Below are 22,089 nucleotides of genomic sequence, written 5' to 3' on the forward strand. Positions count from 1 at the left end.
CCATCTGTTCAGAGGATCTTACCTCATTTCTCTTCTCTTGGGTACCATGCATATCTCTCTTAGGTTCTTTCCTGTTTCCCAGACTCTCTGTCAGTGGAAGTGCAGACTGGCACTATCCTGATCCATGTCTAAAATCCATATATGAGTGAGTACATACCATGTTTGTCTTTTTGTGACTGGATTACCTCACTCAGGATGGTTTCTTCTAGTGCCATCCATTTACCTGAGAATTTCAAGATTCCATTGTTTTGGTGTTTTTGATTTTAGCCATTCTGACAGGAGTAAGATGGTATCTCAAAGTTGTTTTGATTTGCATTTCCCTGATGGCTAAGGATGCTGAGCACTTTCTTAAGTATCTCTTGGACATTTTAGCCTCCTCTATTGAGAATTCTCTATTTAGTTCTGTACCCCACCTTTTGATTGGATCCTTTGGTGTTTTGGGGACTTGCTTCTTGAGTTCTTTGTAAATTTTAGAGATTAGCCCTCTGTTAGATGTGGGGTTAGTGAATATCTTTTCCCATTCTGTGGACTGTCTTTTTGTCTTGTTGACTGTGTCCTTTGCCTTACAGAATCTTCTTAGTTTCAGGAGCTCCCATTTGTTAATTGTCAACCTCAGTGTCTGTGCCACTGGTGTTATGTTCAGGAAGTGGTCTCCTGTACCAACTCATTGAAGAGTATCTCCCACTTTCTCTTCTAAGAGTTTCAGTGTGGTTGGATTTATGTTGAGGTCTTTGATCCACTTGGACTTAAGTTTTGTGCAAGGCAATAGACATGGATCTATCTTCAGTCTTCTGCATGCCAACACCCAGTTATGCCAGCACCATTTGTTGAAGATGCTTTCTTTTTTCCATTGTATAGTTTTAGCTTCTTTGTCAAAAATCAAGTGTTCATAGGTGTGTGGGTTAAAATCAGGGTTTTCAATTTGGTTCCATTGGTCTACCTGTCTATTTTTGTGCCAATACCAAGCTGTTTTCAGGACTATAGCTCTATAATAGAGCTTAAAGTCAGGTATGGTGATGCCTCCTGAAGTTCCTTTATTGTATAGGGTTGTTTTGGCTATCCTGGGCATTTTGTTTTTCCATATAAAGTTGATTATTGTTCTTTCAAGGTCTGTGAAGAATTGTGTCGGAATTTTGATAGGGATTGCATTGAATCTGTAGACTGCTTTTGGCAAGATTGGCATTTTTATTATATTGATCCTACCAATCCAAGAGAATGGGAGATCTTTCCATTTTCTGGTATCCTCTTTGATTTCTTTCTTTAGAGACTCAAAGTTCTTGATATACAGGTCTTTCACTTCCTTGGTTAACATTATCCCCAGATACTTGATGCTGTTTATGGCTATTGTAAAGGGTGATGTTTCTCTGATTTCTTTCTCAGCCACTTTATCTTCTGTATATAATAGGGTCACTGATTTTTTGGAGTTAGCCTTGTATCCTGCCACGTTGCTGAAGGTGTTTATTAGCTCTAGGAGTTCCCTTGTGGAGTTTTTCGGGTCACTTATGTAAACTATCATATCATCTGCAAATAGTGAAAACTTGATTTCTTCTTTTCCTATTTGTATCCCCTTGATCTCCTTTTGTTGTCTTATTGCTGTAGCTAGAACTTCAAGAACAATATTGAAGAAATGTGGAGAGAGTGATCATCCTTGTCTTGTTCCTGATTTTAGAGGAATTATGTTGAGTTTTTCTCCATTTAGTTTGATGTTAGCTGTTAGTTTGCTGTATATTGCTTTTATTATGTTCAGGTATGTTCCTGTTATCTCTGATCTCTCTAGGACCTTTATCATGAAGTGATATTGGATTTTTTCAAAGGCCTTTTAAGTATCTAGTGAGATAATCATGTGGTTTTTTCCTTTGCAGTCTGTTTATATGGTGGATTACATTGATAGATTTTTGTATGTTGAACCATGCCTGTATCCCAGGGATGAAGCCTACTTGATCATGATGGATGATTTTTCTGATGTGTTCTTGGATCTGATTTGCCAGTTTTTTATTGAGTATTTTTGCATCGATGTTCATGAGGGAAATTGGTTTGTAGTTCTCTTTCTTAGTTGTGTCTTTGTGTGGCTTGGGTACCAAGGTAATTGTAGCCTTGTAAAAAGAGTTTGACAATGACCCTCCTGCTTCTATTGTGTGGAACACTTTGAGGAATATTGGAAGTAGCTCTTCTTTGAATTTCTGGTAGAATTCTGCACTGAAGCCATCTGGGCCTGGGCTTTTTTTTTTTTTTTTTTGGTTAGGAGACTTTTGATGACTGCTTCTATTTCTGTTCTTTATTTAATTTTGGCAAGTGATATCTATCCAGGAAATTATCAATTTCCTTTAAATTTTTGAATTTTATGGACTACAGGTTTCAAAGTATGCCCTGATGATACTCTGTATTTCCTCAGTGTCCGTTGTTATGTCCCCCTTTGCCTTTTCATTAGTTTGGACAAAGGTTTGTCTATCTTGTTGATTTTCTCAAAGAACCAACTCTTTGTTTCATTGATTCTTTGCAATGTTTTCCTGGCTTCTACTTGACTGATTTCAGCCCTCAGTTTGATTATTCTAGAACATTCAGCTGTGCTATTAATTCTCCAGTTTCTTCATGTGGGCACTTAGTGCTACAAACTTTCCTCTCAGCACTGCTTTCAGAGTGTTCCATAAGTTTGGGTATGTTGTGTCTTCATTCTCATTGAATTCCAGAAAGTCTTTAACTTCTTTTTTGACTTCTTCCTTTACCCAGGAATAGTGCAATTGTGCGTTTTTCCATTTCCATGAGTTTGTAGGGTTTCTGTGATTTGTGTTATTGTTAAATTCTAATTTTAATGCATGGTGGTCTGATAAGATACGGGGGCTTATTCCAATATTTTTGTATCTGTGAAGGTTTGTTATGTTTCAGATTATGTGGTCGATTTTAGAGAAGGTTCCATGTGGTGCCGAGAATAAGGTATATTTCTTTGTGTTTGGATGGAATGTTCTATAGATGCCTGTTAAACCCAATTGGGTCATAACTTCTATTAGTTCTTTTGTTTCTTTGTTAAGTTTCTGTCTGGAGGTCCTGTCTAGTGGTGAGAGTAGAGTGTTGAAATCTACTACTACTAGTGTGTGAGATTTTATGTGCGATTTGAGTTTTAGTAATCTTTCTTTCACGAATGTGGGTGCCTTTGTATTTGGGGCATAGATGTTCAGAATTGAGACTTTATCTTAATGGATTTTTCCTTTGATGAATATGAAATGTCCTTCTTCATCTCTTTTGATTGATTTTAATTTGAAGTCTAATTTGTTAGATATTAGGATTGCTATACTAGCTTGTTTCTTGGGTCCGTTTGATTGGAAAATCTTTTCCCAACCCTTTACTCTAAGGTAACGTCTGTCTTCGACATTGAGATGTATTTCTTGTATGCAGCAGAAGGATGGGTTCTGTCTTAGTATGCATTCTGCTAGTCTGTGTCATTTTACAGGCAAGTTGAGATCGTTGACATTGAGGATCTTAATGATCACTGATTGTTGATTCTTGTTTGTTTTTGATTTATTGGTAGTGGTGTTATTGTGTGTAGGTTTTCCTCCCTTTTTCTTTTGGTGTTTGGTAAAGTGGAATTATCTACTGCCTATGTCTTTGTGAGTGTAGTCATCTTCATTGGGTTTAAGTTTTCCTTCCAGCTCTTTCTGTTGGGCTGGATTCGTGGATATGTATTGCTTAAATCTGGCTTTGTCGTGGAATGTTTTGTTTTCTCCATCTATGGTAGTTGAAAGCTTTGCTGGATATAGTAGTCTGGGCTGGCATCCTTGTTCCCTTAGCGTTTGTAGGACATCTGTCCAGAATCTTCTGGCTTTCATAGTTTCCATTGGGAAGTCGGGTGTAATTCGAATAGGTCTGCCTTTATATGTTACTTGGCCTTTTTCTTTAGCTGCTCTTAATATTTTCCCTTTATTCTGTAGGTTTGATATTTTGATTATTCTGTGGCAAGGGGACTTCTTTTTCTGGTCCAGCCTATTTGGTGTTCTGTAAGACTCTTGTATTTTCATAGGCATATCCTTCTTTAGGTTAGGGAAGTTCTCTTCTATGATTTTGTTGAATATGTTTTCTGTACCTTTGAGCTGTGTTTCTTCGCCTTCTTCTGTACCTATTATTCTCAGGTTTGGCTTCTTCACGGTGTCCCATATTTCCTGGATATTTTGTGTTAGGGATTTGTTGGATTTGAGATTTTCTTTGGTTGATGACTGTATATCCTCTAATGAGTCTTCAACACCTGAGATTCTCTCTTCCATCTCATGTATTCTATTGGTGATACTTTCATCTGTAGTTCCTGATGGTTTACCCAGCTTTTCTATTTCCAGCATCCCCTCATTCTGTGTTTTCTTTATTGTTTCTATTTCAGCTTTCAGTACTTCAACTGTTTGAGTTGTTTCCTTCATTTGTTTGGTTGTTTTTTCTTGGTACTCTTTAGATTCTTGAAGAGATTTGTTCATTTCTTGAATTTTTTGGTTCGTCTTTTCCTTCATTTCATGTATTTTTTGTTTGTTTTTTCTTCTATTTCTTTAAGGGATTTCCTCATTTCCTCTTTGAGAGTCTCTGTCATCTTCATAAAATAATCTTTAAGGTCTGTCTTTTCTGCTTCATCTATATTGTGCTTTTCAGGTCTTGCTGGCATGGGGTCTCTAAATTCTGGTGGAGTCATGTTGGTCTTTCTATTGCTGAGTGAGCTCTTATTCTGTCTTCTTCCCATCTCTTCTTCCAGTGGGTGCAGGTGGGGCCTTTCTGTCTCCACTGGTCATCTTTCCTGAAGCTGGGTGCCCGGTGGGGAATGAGGGGTGGTCTGGAAGGGCTCATGTCTTTCCTGTGTGGGCCAGTCCTCTCAATGGCAGAAGTGGCCCCCTGGACGATTGAGGGAGTGGGTGGTGGGCAGGGGAGGGGGGTCCCAGGAGAACCCAAGGTCACCTGGGGCTGGGCACACAGGTGTGGGGATTGCTGCGGGTTGGGTCTGTGAGGACTTGTGTCTGGTTTCTTTTATTTGAACTTTTTTACAATAATACTTATAACAATTTTTGAAAATTTTGCATTTTAGTGGAAAGGGGATCATTTCATTCTTTATTGTTGGATATTAAGTTTGTTTTCAGTTTTTAACAGTTAAGGAACAATTTTGAACTGGAAGTCTTTCATGCTTGCAATAGTTGACAATTCCATATATGAATACACTGTTTCATGATCATATTCACCCTAATTATCCTCTTTTGCACTCTCCCAACCCTGCTGATGCCCTACTATTTTATGTCATTTTCCCTCTTCTTTGTGTTTGATTTTCCTGTTTTTGTTTTCATTTAAAAATTTTTTACAATATATAGTCTGATTTTGGTTTCTCCTTCCCTGGCTCCTCCCAGATGCTTCCCACCTCCCCATTCCATCCAGCTCCACACCCTTTCTCTCTCTCTTTAGAAAGCAAATAAACCAAAACACAAACCAGCAAACCAACCAAACCAAAGAAAGTACACAGGAAACACACACACACACACACACACACACACACACACACACACACACACACACATACACTCAAAAACACACGATTGGAAAACCATAATATATAAGCAAAACTTGTAGAAGGTTTTTGAAATATATGTGTACACGAAATAAATATAAATGAAGCCCTAAAATAGTGGGGAGGCAGTGCCCCCGTTAGACATTTTTTCCCACTAAGTGAATGGGTCTACAGTTGGGTAATGCTGCTGGTTTTTGTCCCCAAGCAGTCTGGGACATTCTGGAACTAGGAACACCAGCCATCGTGGAGGGAGTTTCTAGGTTTACTCTGGCTTGACTTCCCTGTATAATATAACCAAAGTATGTGGCATTGTCAACAGTAGGGTTTTTCTTTCTTTTTTTTGCATATGGAACTGGCATTCTTAGAAATGAAATTTTAGCTAATTAGAATGAATTAGTTAGTAAAATACTATAATCTCTCCCCTCTCTCCTTCTGTCCCCTGTGTGTTGTGTCTGTGTTTGTGTATGTGTGTCTGTAGGCCAGATGTCAATGTGTTTGTCTGTTGTTTTGAGACAATCTCTCATTGAACCTGGAGCTCGCGGAGGGGTAAGCTGACTGCTCAGTGAAAAAACCCCTGGAATATTGTTTCCCTATCACAGCACTAAGATTCCGGGTGTGTGTTGCCACCTACGGGTGTTTCCTGTGGGTGCCAGGGATCTGAACTCAGGACCTCGTGCTCACACTGAGCTCCTCGCCTCCAGTCACCCCGTTTCCTTTTCTATAAACTTTCCTATGAGCCTGCTCCCACGAACAGCTTCTTGGGACACATTCTTAAATTCTGTCCTGAAAGTTGTAATATTTTTGTATTTCTATGCATATGAAAGTTACACACACTAGAAAAGGTTATTTTCCAGCATTATATGGAGAGTAGTTTTTCTTTTAATTTATTATTTGGGAACTTCATGCATGCAAATAGTCTATGTTGGCCAAATTCATCTCCTACGCCCATACCACTTCCTCCTCCCAACTTCATAAAGTCTTGTATTTTTTTTGTAACCCTCTGAGAATACTTAATGCTTCCAGTATACGGATGAGTGTAAGGCTCCCCACTAAACGACCACTCAGGCAGCCTACCAGGTATCACAGCCCTGAATAAAACAGACTCACCCGTGATAGGTTAATTTATCTTCCATTGATTACTAAAGAAATGGAATACTTGCTGCTTAATATATATATTTGTTACTTAAATTTTTAAAACTATTTTTAAATAAAACATACTCATCCCCAAGTAAGTTTTAATGAGTACATTTTAGAAATTTTAATTGGTTCTATAACAATGGCCTGACATTTGAATATATATATATATATATTTTTTTTTTTTGTTATATCCCTACTACACGTATGTTTTCTAGGGCTGAAAGACTGTGCTTAGATTTTTCTAGCACGCCCTTTTGGATTTTTGTTTCAGGAAAAGAGCTTTGAGACGTATGACCTTTCCTGGGCCTCAGATGTTATCTTCACATATACAACAATTATTTCGGAAGTGTGTTTGTATGCAGCTACCTCTTACCTGAGGAAAACGGCTTTGATTGGGTTCTGTGACTGTCCAAGTCGGCAGAAGGAGGCTTTCCCCATGGACAAGTCAGAAAAGCAGCCAGAACTAGAGGGGATGAGCATTTTAAGTCTTCTGAAATATTTCTCTTCCAAGATGTCTGATAACTGTAAGTAACGTACTTTTCATCTTAGTGGGTAATACTTTCTAGGTGGCCCTGTCTTCTGTGTGTAACAACAGCTTTTCACAAAATGCTTACATGTAAATGTGGAAAATAGCTCCCAGTTCAGCACAGATGATATGTAAAACAAGCTCAGTAGGTTCTGGTTTCGATGACGTTAACTTGCAAAGTTAAGATGGCTGAGGCAACTGTGGGATATGCTGCACTGATGTCTCTTCACCCTATGCTACTCCTCACTAAGGAGTTCTCTTCTCCGCTATCGTAAGTAACCGCCCTTTCTCTCTTTCTATCCTGCTCGTCTCTTCAATTACTCCGTCGTCATCACCATCATCATCATCATCAACAACTACTATTGCTATTACATTTTGCTGCAGGGTTTCTGTTGGCCAGAAATTTGTCATCTTCCTGCCTCAGCCTCCCAATACTGGGGTTCAGGCTTGTGTCCACACACCCAACTTCTACTCATCGTACTTCTCAGTGTGGCTCACCTTCATCTCCGACCCCATGTCTGCCTTGAATACCAGATCTAAAAATAATATGAACACTATGATTCCTGAGACTTATCAGAATCACTGGTGTTACCTTGGAAAGAGGGACCCTGGTTTGAGACGGCCTTCCAGGCTGATTGACCCTCATGGGTCTAATGACGGTCGCCGCAGGGCATTATTATTTAACCTGTTGTTGGTGTGACACTGCCCTCTTATGACTGAGTCTGGAGAACCACCTCTCAGCTACATATCTTTCCTCATAACCATAATTTACTGGTGCAGCACAAGCTATGTTTAATGTAGTTTAATGTAATTTGCGATAGCGAGATTTCAGTGGCAGATTTTAAGGCTTCCCTCTTAAACATACCTGGCTGATATGTTTCTTTTCTAGTTTTCTTTTTCATGCAGTGTATTCTGACTACGGTTTCTGTCCCCCCAGTTCCTCCATGAGCCTCCCCACATTCCCTCCTGTTTTACAATCACTTTCAGTTTACCATGCTTCAATGAACGGACCGGATCCTACAAATCACTTCTGAGTCAACATGCTTTACATTTTCTCATTTTTCAGAATCGGTTTTTGTCGTAGGTGTCAGGGTTAAGCAGGTCTTTATTCCTGACAAAGTTTGGAGATTACTGTTCCCTCATGTTGGTATTCACATTTCTAATCAGTCTTCTTCTCCTATAGCAGCTCAATACATGTCGTTTCATTCTGCCGTGGATGAAGAATTCTTTATACCGTAGGCTTTGATTCTCGTGTTGTCTTGTGCCCCTTGGTATGACTGATCTCTGTGGCAGTGAGTCCAGACACAGCGTCTCCAAGGGGGACCTTTCCTCACAGGATGTCTCTTAGCCCCCCTGAGCGGGGGACCTTTCCTCACAGGATGTCTCTTAGCCCCCCTGAGCGGGGGCCTCTTTAAAACTGGTCATTTCCTCCCTCCTCTGCAGTCTACTTCCCCCAGACTGTTGATAATTCATCAAGTTGGTTTGTTCATTGTTAATATTTTCTTCCATTTCAGATGCTCTCATTTTCCTAGGAAATTTTATGTTGGTCCAGAATCTGGGTGAATCTTGGACAACACACTGCATTTCTGCTGTCATCTACCATGTACTGTTCAGTTTTCAGGCAAACACACCTCAGAGACTGTCCTTTCTCCTGCAGTAGTGTCATCAGCAGACCAGCTGAGCACCCTCTTGATGTGTGCGTGTGTGTGTGCACACGTGTGTGCGTGTGTGTGCGTGCGTGTGTTTATGTGTATGCACGTATGTGTGCATGTGTGTATGTGCGTGCGTGCGTGTGTTTGTGCGTGCATGTGTGTGCATGTGTGTGTGCGTGTGTGTGTATGTGTGCATGCGTGTGTGCGTGTGTGCGTGTGTGTTTCTTTACTCCTGCAGTAATGCCACTTACTGAAGACAGTGCTGTAAACTCACCTTTGCCAAGCACAGTTGCCTGTAGTCATTTTCTTTGCATCTTTTTTTTTGTTTTGTTTTTTTGAGACAGGGTTTCTCTGTGGCTTTGGAGGCTGTCCTGGAACTCACTCTGTAGACCAGGCTGGCCTCTAACTCACAGAGATCCGCCTGCCTCAGCCTCCTTAGTGCTGGGATTAAAGGCGTGCGACATCAATGCCCGGCCTTTCTTTACATTTCATAAATCCCAAGTGCATACACTCGTTTCTGTCTGGTATGGATTTAATATAAAAGGAAAAGTATGATATCTCCAAATTCCAAATTCTATTTATTTTTTTGTTAACTTTCCTCAAGCATAGATACTTATAAAAGAAGCAATAATACTATTATTACTATTGGTGCCACGCCATAACTATTTGCATTCAGATAAATCCTCCAGGGATTTCTGAGTCCCATTGCACCAGCTACCAGGCAATGCTATGGATTGAAGAGACAGGTCTACAGCTGACTGAGCATCACTGCTTTATTCTTTAAATGAGTGATGGTAGAGGGCAGGCAGCAGCAGCCCCTAACAAACTGGGTTCTAGAAGATGTTCTTGGTACATTCACACAGGATGTGGAGACAATGGATAACTTTTTCCACATTGACGCCATGATTTCTCTTGAAATACTTAAGTAATATATTTTCATTTCCTTGGTGCAATGGACAAGAAGACAGGTTTTTTTTTTAGCAGTGGATGCCTTTAAAGACTTGGTTCTGGAGAAGATAATAGATATATCAAGAGCACTTTTTAGGAAAAAATTAAACATTTTGAATGTTAGAACCCTGATTACCAATCTTTGTAGTTTCTTTATGAAATAATTGAATTAATTTGGTTACTCAATGGCATTTGGTTAAATATAGGTCAAAGCTGTGTTTTACAATTTTACTTCTCCATATAAAAACATGAGGATGCTTTGCCTTTGGACACAGGATGTTGGCTCCCAACCCTCATGTGTCTATAGGGTGTATGGCTTCCTGTGTCAGTAGCTATCATGAAATTCTATTACAGTACGGGTTAGGAGCTGACCTGATGTGTTTTGCTACAGTTTGAGGATTCGTAGCATTGTGAACACCTTTTCCACGAACAGAAAATGATTTCTTTATTCTGTATGAATGATGATTCATTAGGAGGGAGCACCAACACCACACTACCATGGCTGGTCAGTTTTTCACACTGATTGCCAGGGCAGATAGACCCACCATTCTGAAAAGTGACTGATACAAATTATAAAACCAGCTTCTGTCAAATACAACTGTGCTTTTAAAACTTTCTTTATTGACTCAAAAAAGAATTTTTTCATACACTATATTCTGATCACTGTTTTTTCTTCATCAAATCCTCCCATATCCTCCTCCTCACCTTCTCTGTCCTTCTCTCTCTCCCTTTTAGAAACAAACAGGCAAATAAAAACAAACCAGAATTAAAAAAAAACAAAAAACAAAGGGAAAAGCTCAAAAAACACCAGCACCTCACTCCCATATCCACTTACCCACACAAAACCATAAAAGCACAAAATCAGAAACCCTAGCATGTCAGTAAAAGACCAGGAAGGGGGAAAAACCTAAACAAAGAAATATGAAATAAAAATTTACGAGAATACCGTTGACTTCGTGTTGTGTGGGTCATCCACTGCCTTTATTATTTTTGAGTCCTTGCCAGCCCTTCGACTCCCCATCCCTCCAGTTCCTTTTTCCACATTCATATCTTTTTTTTTTTTTTAATTTTGTGACTTTCTGAGTTTAAGCATGGCCATCTATGTGACCATGACTTTCAAATTACTTCTTGGAGCCTGATGGGCTCATCAGTGGCTGTGTGACTGAAGACAGTGCCTTTCCATCTCCCACAGTCCATTAGTAGCTGGAAACTCAGCAGGGGAGGGCAGGGCCGAGTGAGCCTCTCCTTGCCCATGGTCACTGCTGATAGGCTCCATCTGGTGCCTGTTGCGGGCAGTGGCAGGTGCTGAGAGACCCTGACAGTGACCGGGAAATGCAAGATGACATAAACTCTCTCACCCCCCATGTTGATTTGGGTAGAAATTGACACAGCAGAGGGATGAAGTAGAACAGGCATATTATTTTATTTTCACTGACACCTGATGAGCACTGTGCCTGTCTTAGTCACTGTCCTATTGCTGGGAAGAGACACCATAGCCAAGTCAGTTCTTATAAAAGAAAACACTTAATTGGGGCCTTGTTTACAGAGGGTTAGCCCATTAGCATCATGGCAGGCTGATGTGGGGTAGAGAAGTTGAGAGTTCCATGTCTCAATCCACACGATCCACACGCAGCAGGGAAAGAGACTGGGCCCACCCCCAGTGATGTATTTTCCCCAGCAAGACCACACCTCCTGATCCTTCTAATCCAATCAAACAGTTCCACTCCCTGGTGACCGAGCATTGGAATATATGAGCCACCACAATGCTATTTTATCTAATTCACATGTAACCCATGTGTGTCTGTATAGCTTAACAAACACAAAGTCTTTTTATGCCGACAATTTATTTAAAATGTATCATTGTTTAGAAACTAATTATTTTTGTTACATTTGTCAAATACCACCTTTCCACTTTTTTTAAAACTATGATACTCTAAGTTTTCTCAGTTTGTGTTGCCATTCTATTTGCTTCCAGTTTTCTTGTTTTTCCAAAAAGAAATACTCAGTAGCTCAAACACAGGCTCCTAGGAGAATATTACATGTAACTTGACAGTTACTTAGAACTTGACTCAAGGCATCTGAGCCTTGGGCTAATCTACCAGTCTCTGAGGGGTGACCTAGACTTGACCCAGCCTGTCTGTGTGACTTACAGCAAATATTTTGTGAAAAGTCTGCCCTGGAAAGGAACTGCTCTGCTGTTGTGTTACCGTGCTCCATCTGTGAGACGAGCATCACCAAACAGCGTGGCCTTGGCTCTCTGTGTCACTCGTACTAAAAACATGTGGGGGCTGGGAGATAGTTTGCCTTCAAGCAGGGTTCCTCCCTCTACATCCTCACACACATGCACATACGCAGAATTACATGCACAAATGTGTGTCCCAAATATTTGTTTACATGCTGTCCGTGGTGGCCTTTGATAGATATAGCATTCAACGAAAAGAATCATCAATAATTGAATTTGTATAATTAATTATCCATTTGGCATTTAAAATTTTAATGATCACACATTTTGTAGCTGCGCATGATAAGTTCATAGTTCCTTGTGGAATAGCCCAATTAAATAACTAAAGGAAAATAGAAAACAATAAGGAAAGAATCCATAAAATAGAGAAATCACAATCTTAAGAGATATGACTAGACAATCCACAACAAAATTTTATAAAATCTGTGCATACAATTACTGTTCCCACCCTTACTCCCAGTGTCATTTCTAAGCTTACGGTGGCTATTACTGGCCTAAGCAAATCCTAACTTGTGTGTGTCTCTTTTTCTCAACTGCCCCCTTCCCTGAGATGAAGCTGTAAGTGCTATTATCTGACCTGTAAGTCAGATTTTGGAATATTAAACACATTCCCCACTCCTTGTAAGTTTCTCCGAGAGAGTACTTACAGCATCCAGAGTGAGATAAGCTCATTGGCTCTCCAGGCTGCAGCAGGATGCCTTCTCTTTTCTTACACTTCAAGGTGGGGCTAAGGGGACCTGGTCCAACCTTACTGCAGGGAAAATGGTCTGGGGCCCTGGAGCACAGAAGCAGCTTGGTAGGAGCTGTTACAGGCTCTCTTTCTTCTCCCAGGGACTGCAGCCTTGAGCTAGGCAGAGCTCAGGAGGCTGCAGGAAAAGCAGAAGGGAGCATTCTCGTTCAGAATGGGTGACAGTAACTGGAAACACTAAGTGTAAAGGAAGAGAAGACTCCATGGCCCATTTGTACCTCCATTTCCAAAGTGAGGTTAACGGCTGCGTTCTGTGGCTTATGACTGTGTTGTGCTTGGCAAACATGATAACAAGCATCCCCCAGTCAACACAGCTTCGGTGAAACGAGATCTGTTATGTCTGTAGAAAATAATTATAGATTTTAAGGCTGAAACTGTCCTTCTACATCTATTTTGAGATTTTTCATAAAGTTCAAACTAACTAGTCAAAGGGTTACTCGATATTTTAGAGATAAAAAAATAATGCGTTTTTCCTCAGGAAGCTTTGCTTCCTGCCCATCTCTGCTTATGTTTAAATTACAGGGTCCCCTGCTGCTTTGTTCTGTTTATCTGCAGTTGGTTTCTATGGGGCAGTGGTTCTCAACCCGTGAGTCGTATGACCCTTTCATAAGGGTGGCCTAAGACCTTTGGAAAACACAGATATTTATATTATGATTCATTCAGTAACAAGAGTCTCCTGACTCTCACTAGTCTCCTGACTCTCACTCACTAGTTTCCTGACACTCACTCACTAGTCTCCTGACTCTCACTCACTAGTCTCCTGACTCTCACTAGTCTCCTGACACTCACTCACTAGTCTCCTGACTCTCACTCACTAGTCTCCTGACTCTCATTCACTAGTCTCCTGACATTCACTGACTAGTCTCCTGGCACTCACTCACTAGTCTCCTGACTCTCACTCACTAGTTTCCTGACATTCACTGACTAGTCTCCTGACATTCACTGACTAGTCTCCTGACTCTCACTAGTCTCCTGACTCTCACTCACTAGTCTCCTGACTCTCACTCACTAGTCTCCTGACTCTCACTCACTAGTCTCCTGACATTCACTGACTAGTCTCCTGACTCTCACTCACTAGTCTCCTGACTCTCACTCACTAGTCTCCTGACTCTCACTCACTAGTCTCCTGACACTCACTAGTCTCCTGACACTCACTAGTCTCCTGACTCTCACTCACTAGTCTCCTGACTCTCACTCACTAGTCTCCTGACACTCACTAGTCTCCTGACTCTCACTCACTAGTCTCCTGGCACTCACTCACTAGTCTCCTGACACTCACTCACTAGTCTCCTGACTCTCACTCACTAGTTTCCTGACTCTCACTAGTCTCCTGGTTCCCACCTTGTACATCACAAGGGATTCTTCTCATTGCTTTCAGAATTTGCTGGCTTGGCCATTTACACGTAGTGTACCATGGTGTGGATTTATTTGTACAGACTTTTGAATCCTGTGGGCTTCCTGAATTTAGATGTCCATATCCTTCCCTAGGCTAGAGATGCTTTAGCTGGCTGCTCTATTCCAGTTTTGTTGTGCTGTGCTTGGGGAGAGGTTGCGGTGTGGATGGTTCTATCTTTACTGGTGTTAAAATCCCAGAGTGTAGAAGCCGGTCTCCTGGTTTCTGCATTATCTCTCCCCGTGTGAACGGCTGCATCTTTGTAGCAGGAGGAGGATCTAGGCTTTCCTATGGTGCTCTTGTTCTGATGTCACCATTTTTTTAAAATCATGCCCCATGATGATTAGAAAGAATGGTAAATAAGGCAGTTGGTGAGAGATTTATGTAAGAGTGGGAGAGAAATGCATAACAAAGACATATTCAGGTCAAAAAGAAAAGCAGTTAGTTAGACACGTCTTGGTGTGCATGCCCGAAACTCAAGATGGGCATAGCTCTGTCGTTGAATTCTGAGTTTAAGGAAACTTACCTTTCAGAGTCTCAGTCTATTCAGGCTTATAGACTTTGAGAGAAGTTGAGAGATGGATGGATGATGGGGAGTGGAAGAGAGGGGAGGGTAAGGGAGGGGAGTGCATGAACTCGCCAGTGTGGACATGTACAATGTCCATGTGCATGGCCAAGGCTAGCAATGGGGGTCTTTTTCTGTCCTCCCCACTTAGTGTTTGGGACAGCGTTTCTCACTGAACCCGGAGCTTGTACATCAGCTGGACTGTCTGGCCAGTGAATCCACCTGCCTCTGCTACCCTCAGTGCTGGTATAAAGGCTGTGATGCCACACCAGCATCTTTCTGTGGGCTCAGGGGACCTGAAGTCAGGTCTTCATGTCTGGACAGCAAGTATGTTACCGACTGGCCATGAAGGATGTTTTTGTTGTTGTTTTATGTGACACACCTATAAACATAGCTTTTTTTTATTACTTTGCTTTACTTCCCAAGGTTGTCTTTTAAATTCTCTTCTCCTTGTCCCTCTTTTTGCCTTGGAATATAAAAGCATGTGAAAATTACTTGCTTCTGTTGAGATAATCCATATCTCATGGTAGCATAAATTTAGTTTAGTGAAATTGAATAGAAATCAAGGAATTAGGAGTCTGGTATTACTGAGTTTATTTGTAAGAACCACAGTTGGCCCTGATACAAAAACAAGCCACTCTTGTCCTTCCTAATTACAATTCCAGAAAATAATTATTTTTAATTAACAGATTTCCATAAATTATAGTTGGAAAAGATTATGAAATGTAAGTAAGGCATGTTCTACTCACTTTGTTAATTATTCATGAACATTTTGGCTCCCTACTTGCATCCTATTCCAGTCAACTATCACATTCTAATAAAGGAATCTGCTGACTTTTAGTCTTTGGCATCCAGTATTACCTGCAAAAATGATGAGCATATATGTAAGAATGGTTCTCTTTAGTTTATTCTGTTGCATAGTGCTTAACATTTGTACTAGCAATCAAATGTGATCATATATGAAAAATAACTTTTGATGCTATTGTATGGAAATGCATTATGCATGTCTATCATCATTTTTATAGTTTAATAATAATTTGAAGAGTGATTATATTATCCAACCAAAAATGCAGCCTTCATTTTCATACTCTTGTCTGTCTCTGCTGCCACCTACTCTGAAGTTTGGGAGTTCTCAAGAGCATCTCAACTCTTGACAGCAGATGCAAGCTTGAGAGGGGGGTCCCAGATTTTCTTTTGACACCCACTGGAAACATAGGGATCCCCGAGTCAACTCTTGTGTTTGCTATTTTGTTAAAATTAACCACTTGTCCTTCGCTATGGAAGGATGCAAATTAAGACCAGACCTCCAATGGGAAAAAAGTGTGTGTGTGTGTGTGTGTGTGTGTGTGTGTGTGTGTGTAAAGCAGGACCAGGGGCGTACCAAGTACTCAACATTCCCACTGTTTTTGAGAGCGGGGTGTCCGGGCTCGTTTTCCCCCAGGAGTAAACACAACTACAGGAGGTTTCCCAAGCGTTGCCACTCACAGTTTTTGTTGTGCCTCTTAGACAAATGGCCAGCTCAATGGCTTGGCCTTGTCCCCGTTGTTTCCAGAGGTTGAACTTCTTTCATGTGGCTCAGTCTACCGGTGGGAAGTCACATTTTCAGATCACGGGTTACTTATCTCAAGCAGACAGAGCCATTTAAAAATTATTTATGCATATCTCTGTGTGTGTGTGTGTGTGTGTGTGTGTGTGTGTGCTCATGCACATGTGTGCACATGAGTGTATCATGGCAGGCTAGAGGAAGTTGGAGAACATCTTAGGGGAGTTGGTTCTCTCCTTCTATCATGTGAGTTACTGGGCTCAAAGTCAATGCATCTGACTTGGCAGCAAGTACCTTTACCCACTGAGCCTGCTCAGTGGCCCCTCCAAGTAAGAAGATTTTTTTTTAACCAGAAAATTCTTTTTTTTTAAACGTCTCTAAAAGTTGCATCAGGACCAGGGCACACTTTTCTGGGGTTCTTGGACAGTTAGGGGAGCATCATTTCTTTGTGGCCTTTCCTTCTCTTCTAGTCTTTGCATGCTAGCGTCTGTGACTCCTGTAGCACCACTATGAGCGGATGCTGTCTTGTTTACTTTCTTCATATCCGCGTGTCCACTACAATGACATTAATACTGGAATTTCGCTGGTGTAGAGAAGACTGGCTGGCAGAAAGCCGGGCTCTGTGTTTACTAATGCGTGGCCTGCTGGTGAGTCTTAGCCATGCGTTATTGTGAACATGCTTTGATTTCACATAGTGGAATTTTGTTTGTTGAAATCATAAAGAGGCTATATTCGTACTCACTCATATACATAGAAACATTTATATTCCGTGTTTGCTGACTGTTTGGAGTCTATATTATCCAGAATGTCAATTAAAGTCTACAATGAGTCCTGTCACTAAAACAAAACATTGTTATAAAAGAGTGCCTAATACTGGTTTCCAAATGCCATGAATTTTTAATAAATTCTGAGACCTTACAGTCTGGTTCTGTTTTCTCCCTTCTCCTGGGGCACTGCCTGCTTAGTTGCACACACAGACACTGTTTCTGTCTGCCATAGAGTCTCCGATAGCAGGACAGAAGTCTGCCTTATGCTGTGGCTTGGTCCCTGGACTAGGAGTTTTGTCCCAGGCATGCTTCACAGGAAGTGTCTAGATGAGCAGATGAGAAGGCTTTCTGTGACAGCCCCAATGCTTGCCATCTGTCTCCAAAAGGTCATTCCCATTGTTAGCTGCCAGTGCACTGGATGCGGTAGGTTCTCCTCACTGATATGGTCTATTAGGGTTACTGCAGAGGAACTTAAGCAGCCTGCTTTAAAAAAAATCATAGGAATTTTCCAAAGAATTTTGAGATTGAGAACACAACCTTCTCATGGGGGAAGTCCTGTGTATATGTCAATAAAGCACTGTTGGCCAATAGGGAAGCAAGATAGGTGGGACTAGGAGTTGAGGAGGACTCTGGGTAGGAGAGACACTGGGAGTCAAGATGTAGCTACCATAGGGGTCAGAAGTCCGGACGCCTTTCTCCGGTAAGAGAAATACTTAGATGGGTTAAATACTTAAGTCAGAGCTAGCCAGTAAGAAACAAGCAAGGCCAGCAGCTTCATAATTAATACAGCGTCTTGTATGTTATTTGGGGACTACAACACGGCAGAGCCCAGGATACTGGTGGGGGATAAACCAAAGTGGCTGATAAGAAAAAGGCTTCTCTTTACAACCTTCAGAGTCTATTTTATAGGTTTGCTATTGAGCTCGGGGACTATAAAACCAGATCATATCCAACTTGATGTGAACTACTGTAATCTTATAAAATATCTTTTCTTCCATTAATAACTTAAAAGCATGAACAAAAATGGTCTGTACATATTTTATGCATTCTTTTGTAAGGCCAAAAGGGAAGAAGCTGGGCACAGCAGCACGTCACTGTAGAGTCAGCTCTCTGGGAGGCGGAGGCAGGAGGAGGACCAGCAGATCGCACAGGAGAACGGAAGCCGAAGAGCCACATGCAGAGGGGTCTGTTAGAGTCTCCAGGTAATAAACCGAGGAAGGGCTGTCAGAAGAGATGTGTGATACCTAAGCATCAACAGCTTAAATAGCAAAATAAAATGGGAAGCTATAAATCAGGAGAAAATCGGGAGCCCATCCCTGAGGAGTTGCTGCATTCGAAAGCTCTTCCCTCCTAGGGCAGCGGCGACACAACACCAGAGGTCAAGAGCCGTGGCAGAGAACTTCAGAAAATGTGCACCGCATGTTCATTAACAGACATTTTGAATACCGGAAGAGGAGGAGGAGGAGCAGGAGGAGGAAGAGGAGGAAGAGGAGAAGGAGGAGCAGGAGGAGGAGCAGGAGGAGGAAGAGGAGAAGGAGGAGCAGGAGGAGGAGCAGGAGGAGGAAGAGGAGGAAGAGGAGAAGGAGGAGCAGGAGGAGGAGCAGGAGGAGGAGCAGGAGGAGGAGGAGGAGGAAGAGGAGAAGGAGGAGCAGGAGGAGGAGGAGCAGGAGGAGGAGGAGGAGGAGGAGGAGCAGGAGGAGGAGGAAGAGGAGGAAGAGGAGAAGGAGGAGCAGGAGGAGGAGAAGAAGAAGAAGAAGGAGAAGGAGAAGGAGAAGGAGAAGGAGAAGGAGAAGGAGAAGGAGAAGAAGGAGACAGAAGTTGTCCACCGCACTGGCCAAGGGAGGAGAGGCCCCGGCACACCAGGAAGAGCCTTCCTTCTAGGCACTCTACTGAAGAAATGATGAGGAGCCATTTCAAAAAAGACCGTCCTTCAGGAGGCAGCCTGACTATCCTAGACCGTCTGTGGATTGCAACTGGGGAAACCCAGAGCAAAGGTAGATGGTGGAACCTGGGCAACAGGACACTTCTGGGTTATAGGGAGGGAACAGGGTCAGAACCATGGAGTACTCAGCTAGAACCAGAGTGCAGGAGGATGGAGATGCAGCCTCCAATCACACATGGTAGACGTTGAGAACCTCCAGGGGGAGGGATCAGCATTCCCAGCCCACCCCGTGGAGAACCTCTCACGGAGGAGCCCAGTCAGCATCTGTGTTCTGACCTCCCACAGATGTAGCAGCATCTGGAAGTCCAGGAAGGACGCTGAGAATCTGGACTCCCCAGTGGGCAAGAGACCACACTCTTCTCTCGTCCTCTCTCTTTTATTTCTCTTTTATTTAGTGACCAATGTCAAGTTTAGCAGGACACCTATATATTTTTATTCTCTCTTTCCTTTCTCTTCTCTGTTCCTTTCTTTACATGATGATGGTGATGATGGTGATGATGATGCTAGGCTTTCCCAAGGAACATAGAATGACTGCTCTGGGGTCTTCTGTGTCTCTGGCTCCCGAAAGCTGGGATTGTTGTAGGTAATCAGATTGTATGTTTTTCTTCAGCTCCTTTTACTCCCCATTAGTGAGGGTCACCACTTCCCCCTCTCCCATCCCTGCTGTGTCCCAGTTTGGTCGTGAACTTTAACCTCTTCAGCCCCATTTTCTGTGTCCACTCATCTCCCTCTTTTCTGCATTTCTCTGCCATCCCAGCCCTAACCAATATACAGAGGCCATCAGCTTTTTATTTGATGGCCACTGCATTTTAGTAGTGGCACTCTCCTTTGATTGTTGTTCTGTTAGAAATGATTCTTCTCTCCTGGGAATATTGGTACTGAATATACTGGTGCTGAGGGTCTAACTAGAAAATTAGATCCAAGTTTAGCAAAGAAAAATGAAAACCTAGTTCTACCCTAACCAAGTACCTCCTAAACATATTGAGCATGGCGAGCACTTCCACTGAGTGGATGAGGGCAATTAAAAGACATATCCAGCCAATAATCCAACTCCATATGTGTAAATGCCAATGTACACACACAAGGAACATGAAAAACTAAAGCAATGTGATTCCTCCAAGACTCACAGAAGTCTCCCCTAATGAGAGTAAATTAGTTGGTGCCCCAGGCAAGGATGTAAAAACAATCATTCTAAGTTTGTTCAAATAAATCTAAGAAGCCACAAATACACACTTGAATGGATTCCAAGGGAACATAAACAACAGAATGAAAAGAAGAAATAGATATAAAAGCTGAATTTAGTAATGATAAAGAAATATTGAAAAGAAGTCAACATGAGCGACTGGAAATAAAAAGTAGAGGATGTCGAATGAAAAGCTCTGCAGAAAGCTTCTGAAACAAAATGGATCAAAGGGAGACATATTACAGGCCTTGACAAGAGAGATGAATGTTCAGATAACGGCAAAGTTAGATTAATAAGAAAGCACACACAGAACATAGGCGATTTGCAGGGCCCTATGATCAAACCAAGTCTATGAATTATGGACATAGAAATAGGAAAAGAATTTCATGTAGAAGACATAGAAAACACTTTTTAAAAAGCCATAGAGAAGATTCCTCAAGTCTATACAAGGAGATATACACGCAGGTACAAGAGTCATTTAGTGTCCCAACAGACAAGATGAGACTAGAACCTATCCATGGCATGCTACAGTTAAAGCACTAAATAGATACTACAAAAACGGATATTGACAGTTGTAAGAGAAACACCAGATCATAAAGGCAAGCCTATCAGAATAGCAACAGATATCTTAACAGGAACTTTAAAGCCAGAAGGACTTAAAATATTGTATTTCAGTCTCTGAAAGACAATACATACCAGTCCAGACTACTCTATGTGGCAAAGCTGTGGTCATTGAAGGATGACGAAGAGATTTCATAGTAAGCCAGTTTTACAGAAGACGTTGAAGAAATCCTTTGGACTAAAAAGAAAGCTAAGCACGTTTATGGGGTAATAAGAAAGTGTAAACCCCCTTTAAAGATCGAAGAACAGTTAATAAGTGAGAAACAGAGAAACGCCAAGCCAAATGGGTGCACATCCTTCAATAACTCTAAACATCAGTGACCCTCCCCCCCCCCCGCCCCCTTCCCTCAATCAAAAGGCACAGACTAGCAGGCAGGATTGAAAACAACAACAGTGGGGTCTGTTTGTACACTCCAAGTCGTTCAGACTCAGGGTGAAGGATGTAGAGATACTGCAGGGGGAATGGAAGAATGAAGCAGTCACACGTCTCTCGAAAGCCGACACAAGAAATCAAACAAGGCAGCAAATCCTATGGATTGAAAAAAGCAGCGCAAACGAAGTCTGATGTTCAGCCACCAAAGAGATGCAATGTCAAGCTTTGCGGGAGTTTTCTCGCCCAGTAAGAAAGGTAGCCAGTCAGGAAAACAAGAGGAGAGAGTCTTTATAGACTGCTGGTGGGACTGTAAATGCTCCAGTCACAAGGAAATCCATGTAGAGGTTCCCCAAAGCTGAAACAGATTTAGCGTGTGACGCAGTTAAACCACTCCTGGGTGTTTATCTGAAGAACTCCAAGTGATGGTGCATAGACCATACTGGGGTGTGTGTCCACCACAACATTGCTCACAGTAGCTGACTTCACAACCAACCTAGATGCTCATCAGCAGAAGGATGGACAAAGAAAAAGGGTACATATATAGAAAGCGTAGAAACCTTTCCATTATAACTGTTTACAGGGAAATGGATGCAACTGTAGGTGATTGTGTTAAATGAGTTAAGTCACCCTGAGAAAGTCAAAGACGACCTATGACCCTTTATTTGCTCTTCCTAGATTTTATATAGATTCATAAAATCACACACACACACACACAAACAATAAATAAATTAAAAATGTAATACAAACCAAAACCCATGCTCTCAAAGTCCCCTTGCCTGTAGGCATTCCCGCGTTCTCTTTCTCTGGCGTGGGAAGCAGCACCACCCATGTCTGTCTGCCTGCATTTCCCTCAGCCACGTTTTAAGAGCTGTGTGCCAGTGGAAGGCAGATTCCTTCTTTATCCCTTCCACATTTCCCTAATACTCTT

General features: G+C 41.7%; 1 protein-coding gene across 4 annotated transcripts in view; it reads left to right on the plus strand.

The window, feature by feature from the left end:
• Nucleotides 1-22,089, plus strand: part of Tmem232 (transmembrane protein 232) — a 239,260-nt gene that overhangs the window by 82,124 nt on the left and 135,047 nt on the right. For 3 of the 4 annotated variants that reach the window (XM_040752937.1, XM_040752938.1, XM_040752939.1), the window contains 2 exons: nucleotides 6,930-7,182; nucleotides 18,101-18,244. In XM_040752937.1, coding sequence (XP_040608871.1) covers nucleotides 6,930-7,182; nucleotides 18,101-18,244 — 397 coding nt within the window. The remainder of the gene's footprint in view (nucleotides 1-6,929; nucleotides 7,183-18,100; nucleotides 18,245-22,089) is intronic. The other variant, XM_021231245.2, reaches the window with a different exon arrangement.

This window comes from Mesocricetus auratus, unplaced genomic scaffold, assembly GCF_017639785.1.
Source record: "Mesocricetus auratus isolate SY011 unplaced genomic scaffold, BCM_Maur_2.0 Super-Scaffold_100010, whole genome shotgun sequence".
Classification (NCBI taxonomy): domain Eukaryota; kingdom Metazoa; phylum Chordata; class Mammalia; order Rodentia; family Cricetidae; genus Mesocricetus; species Mesocricetus auratus.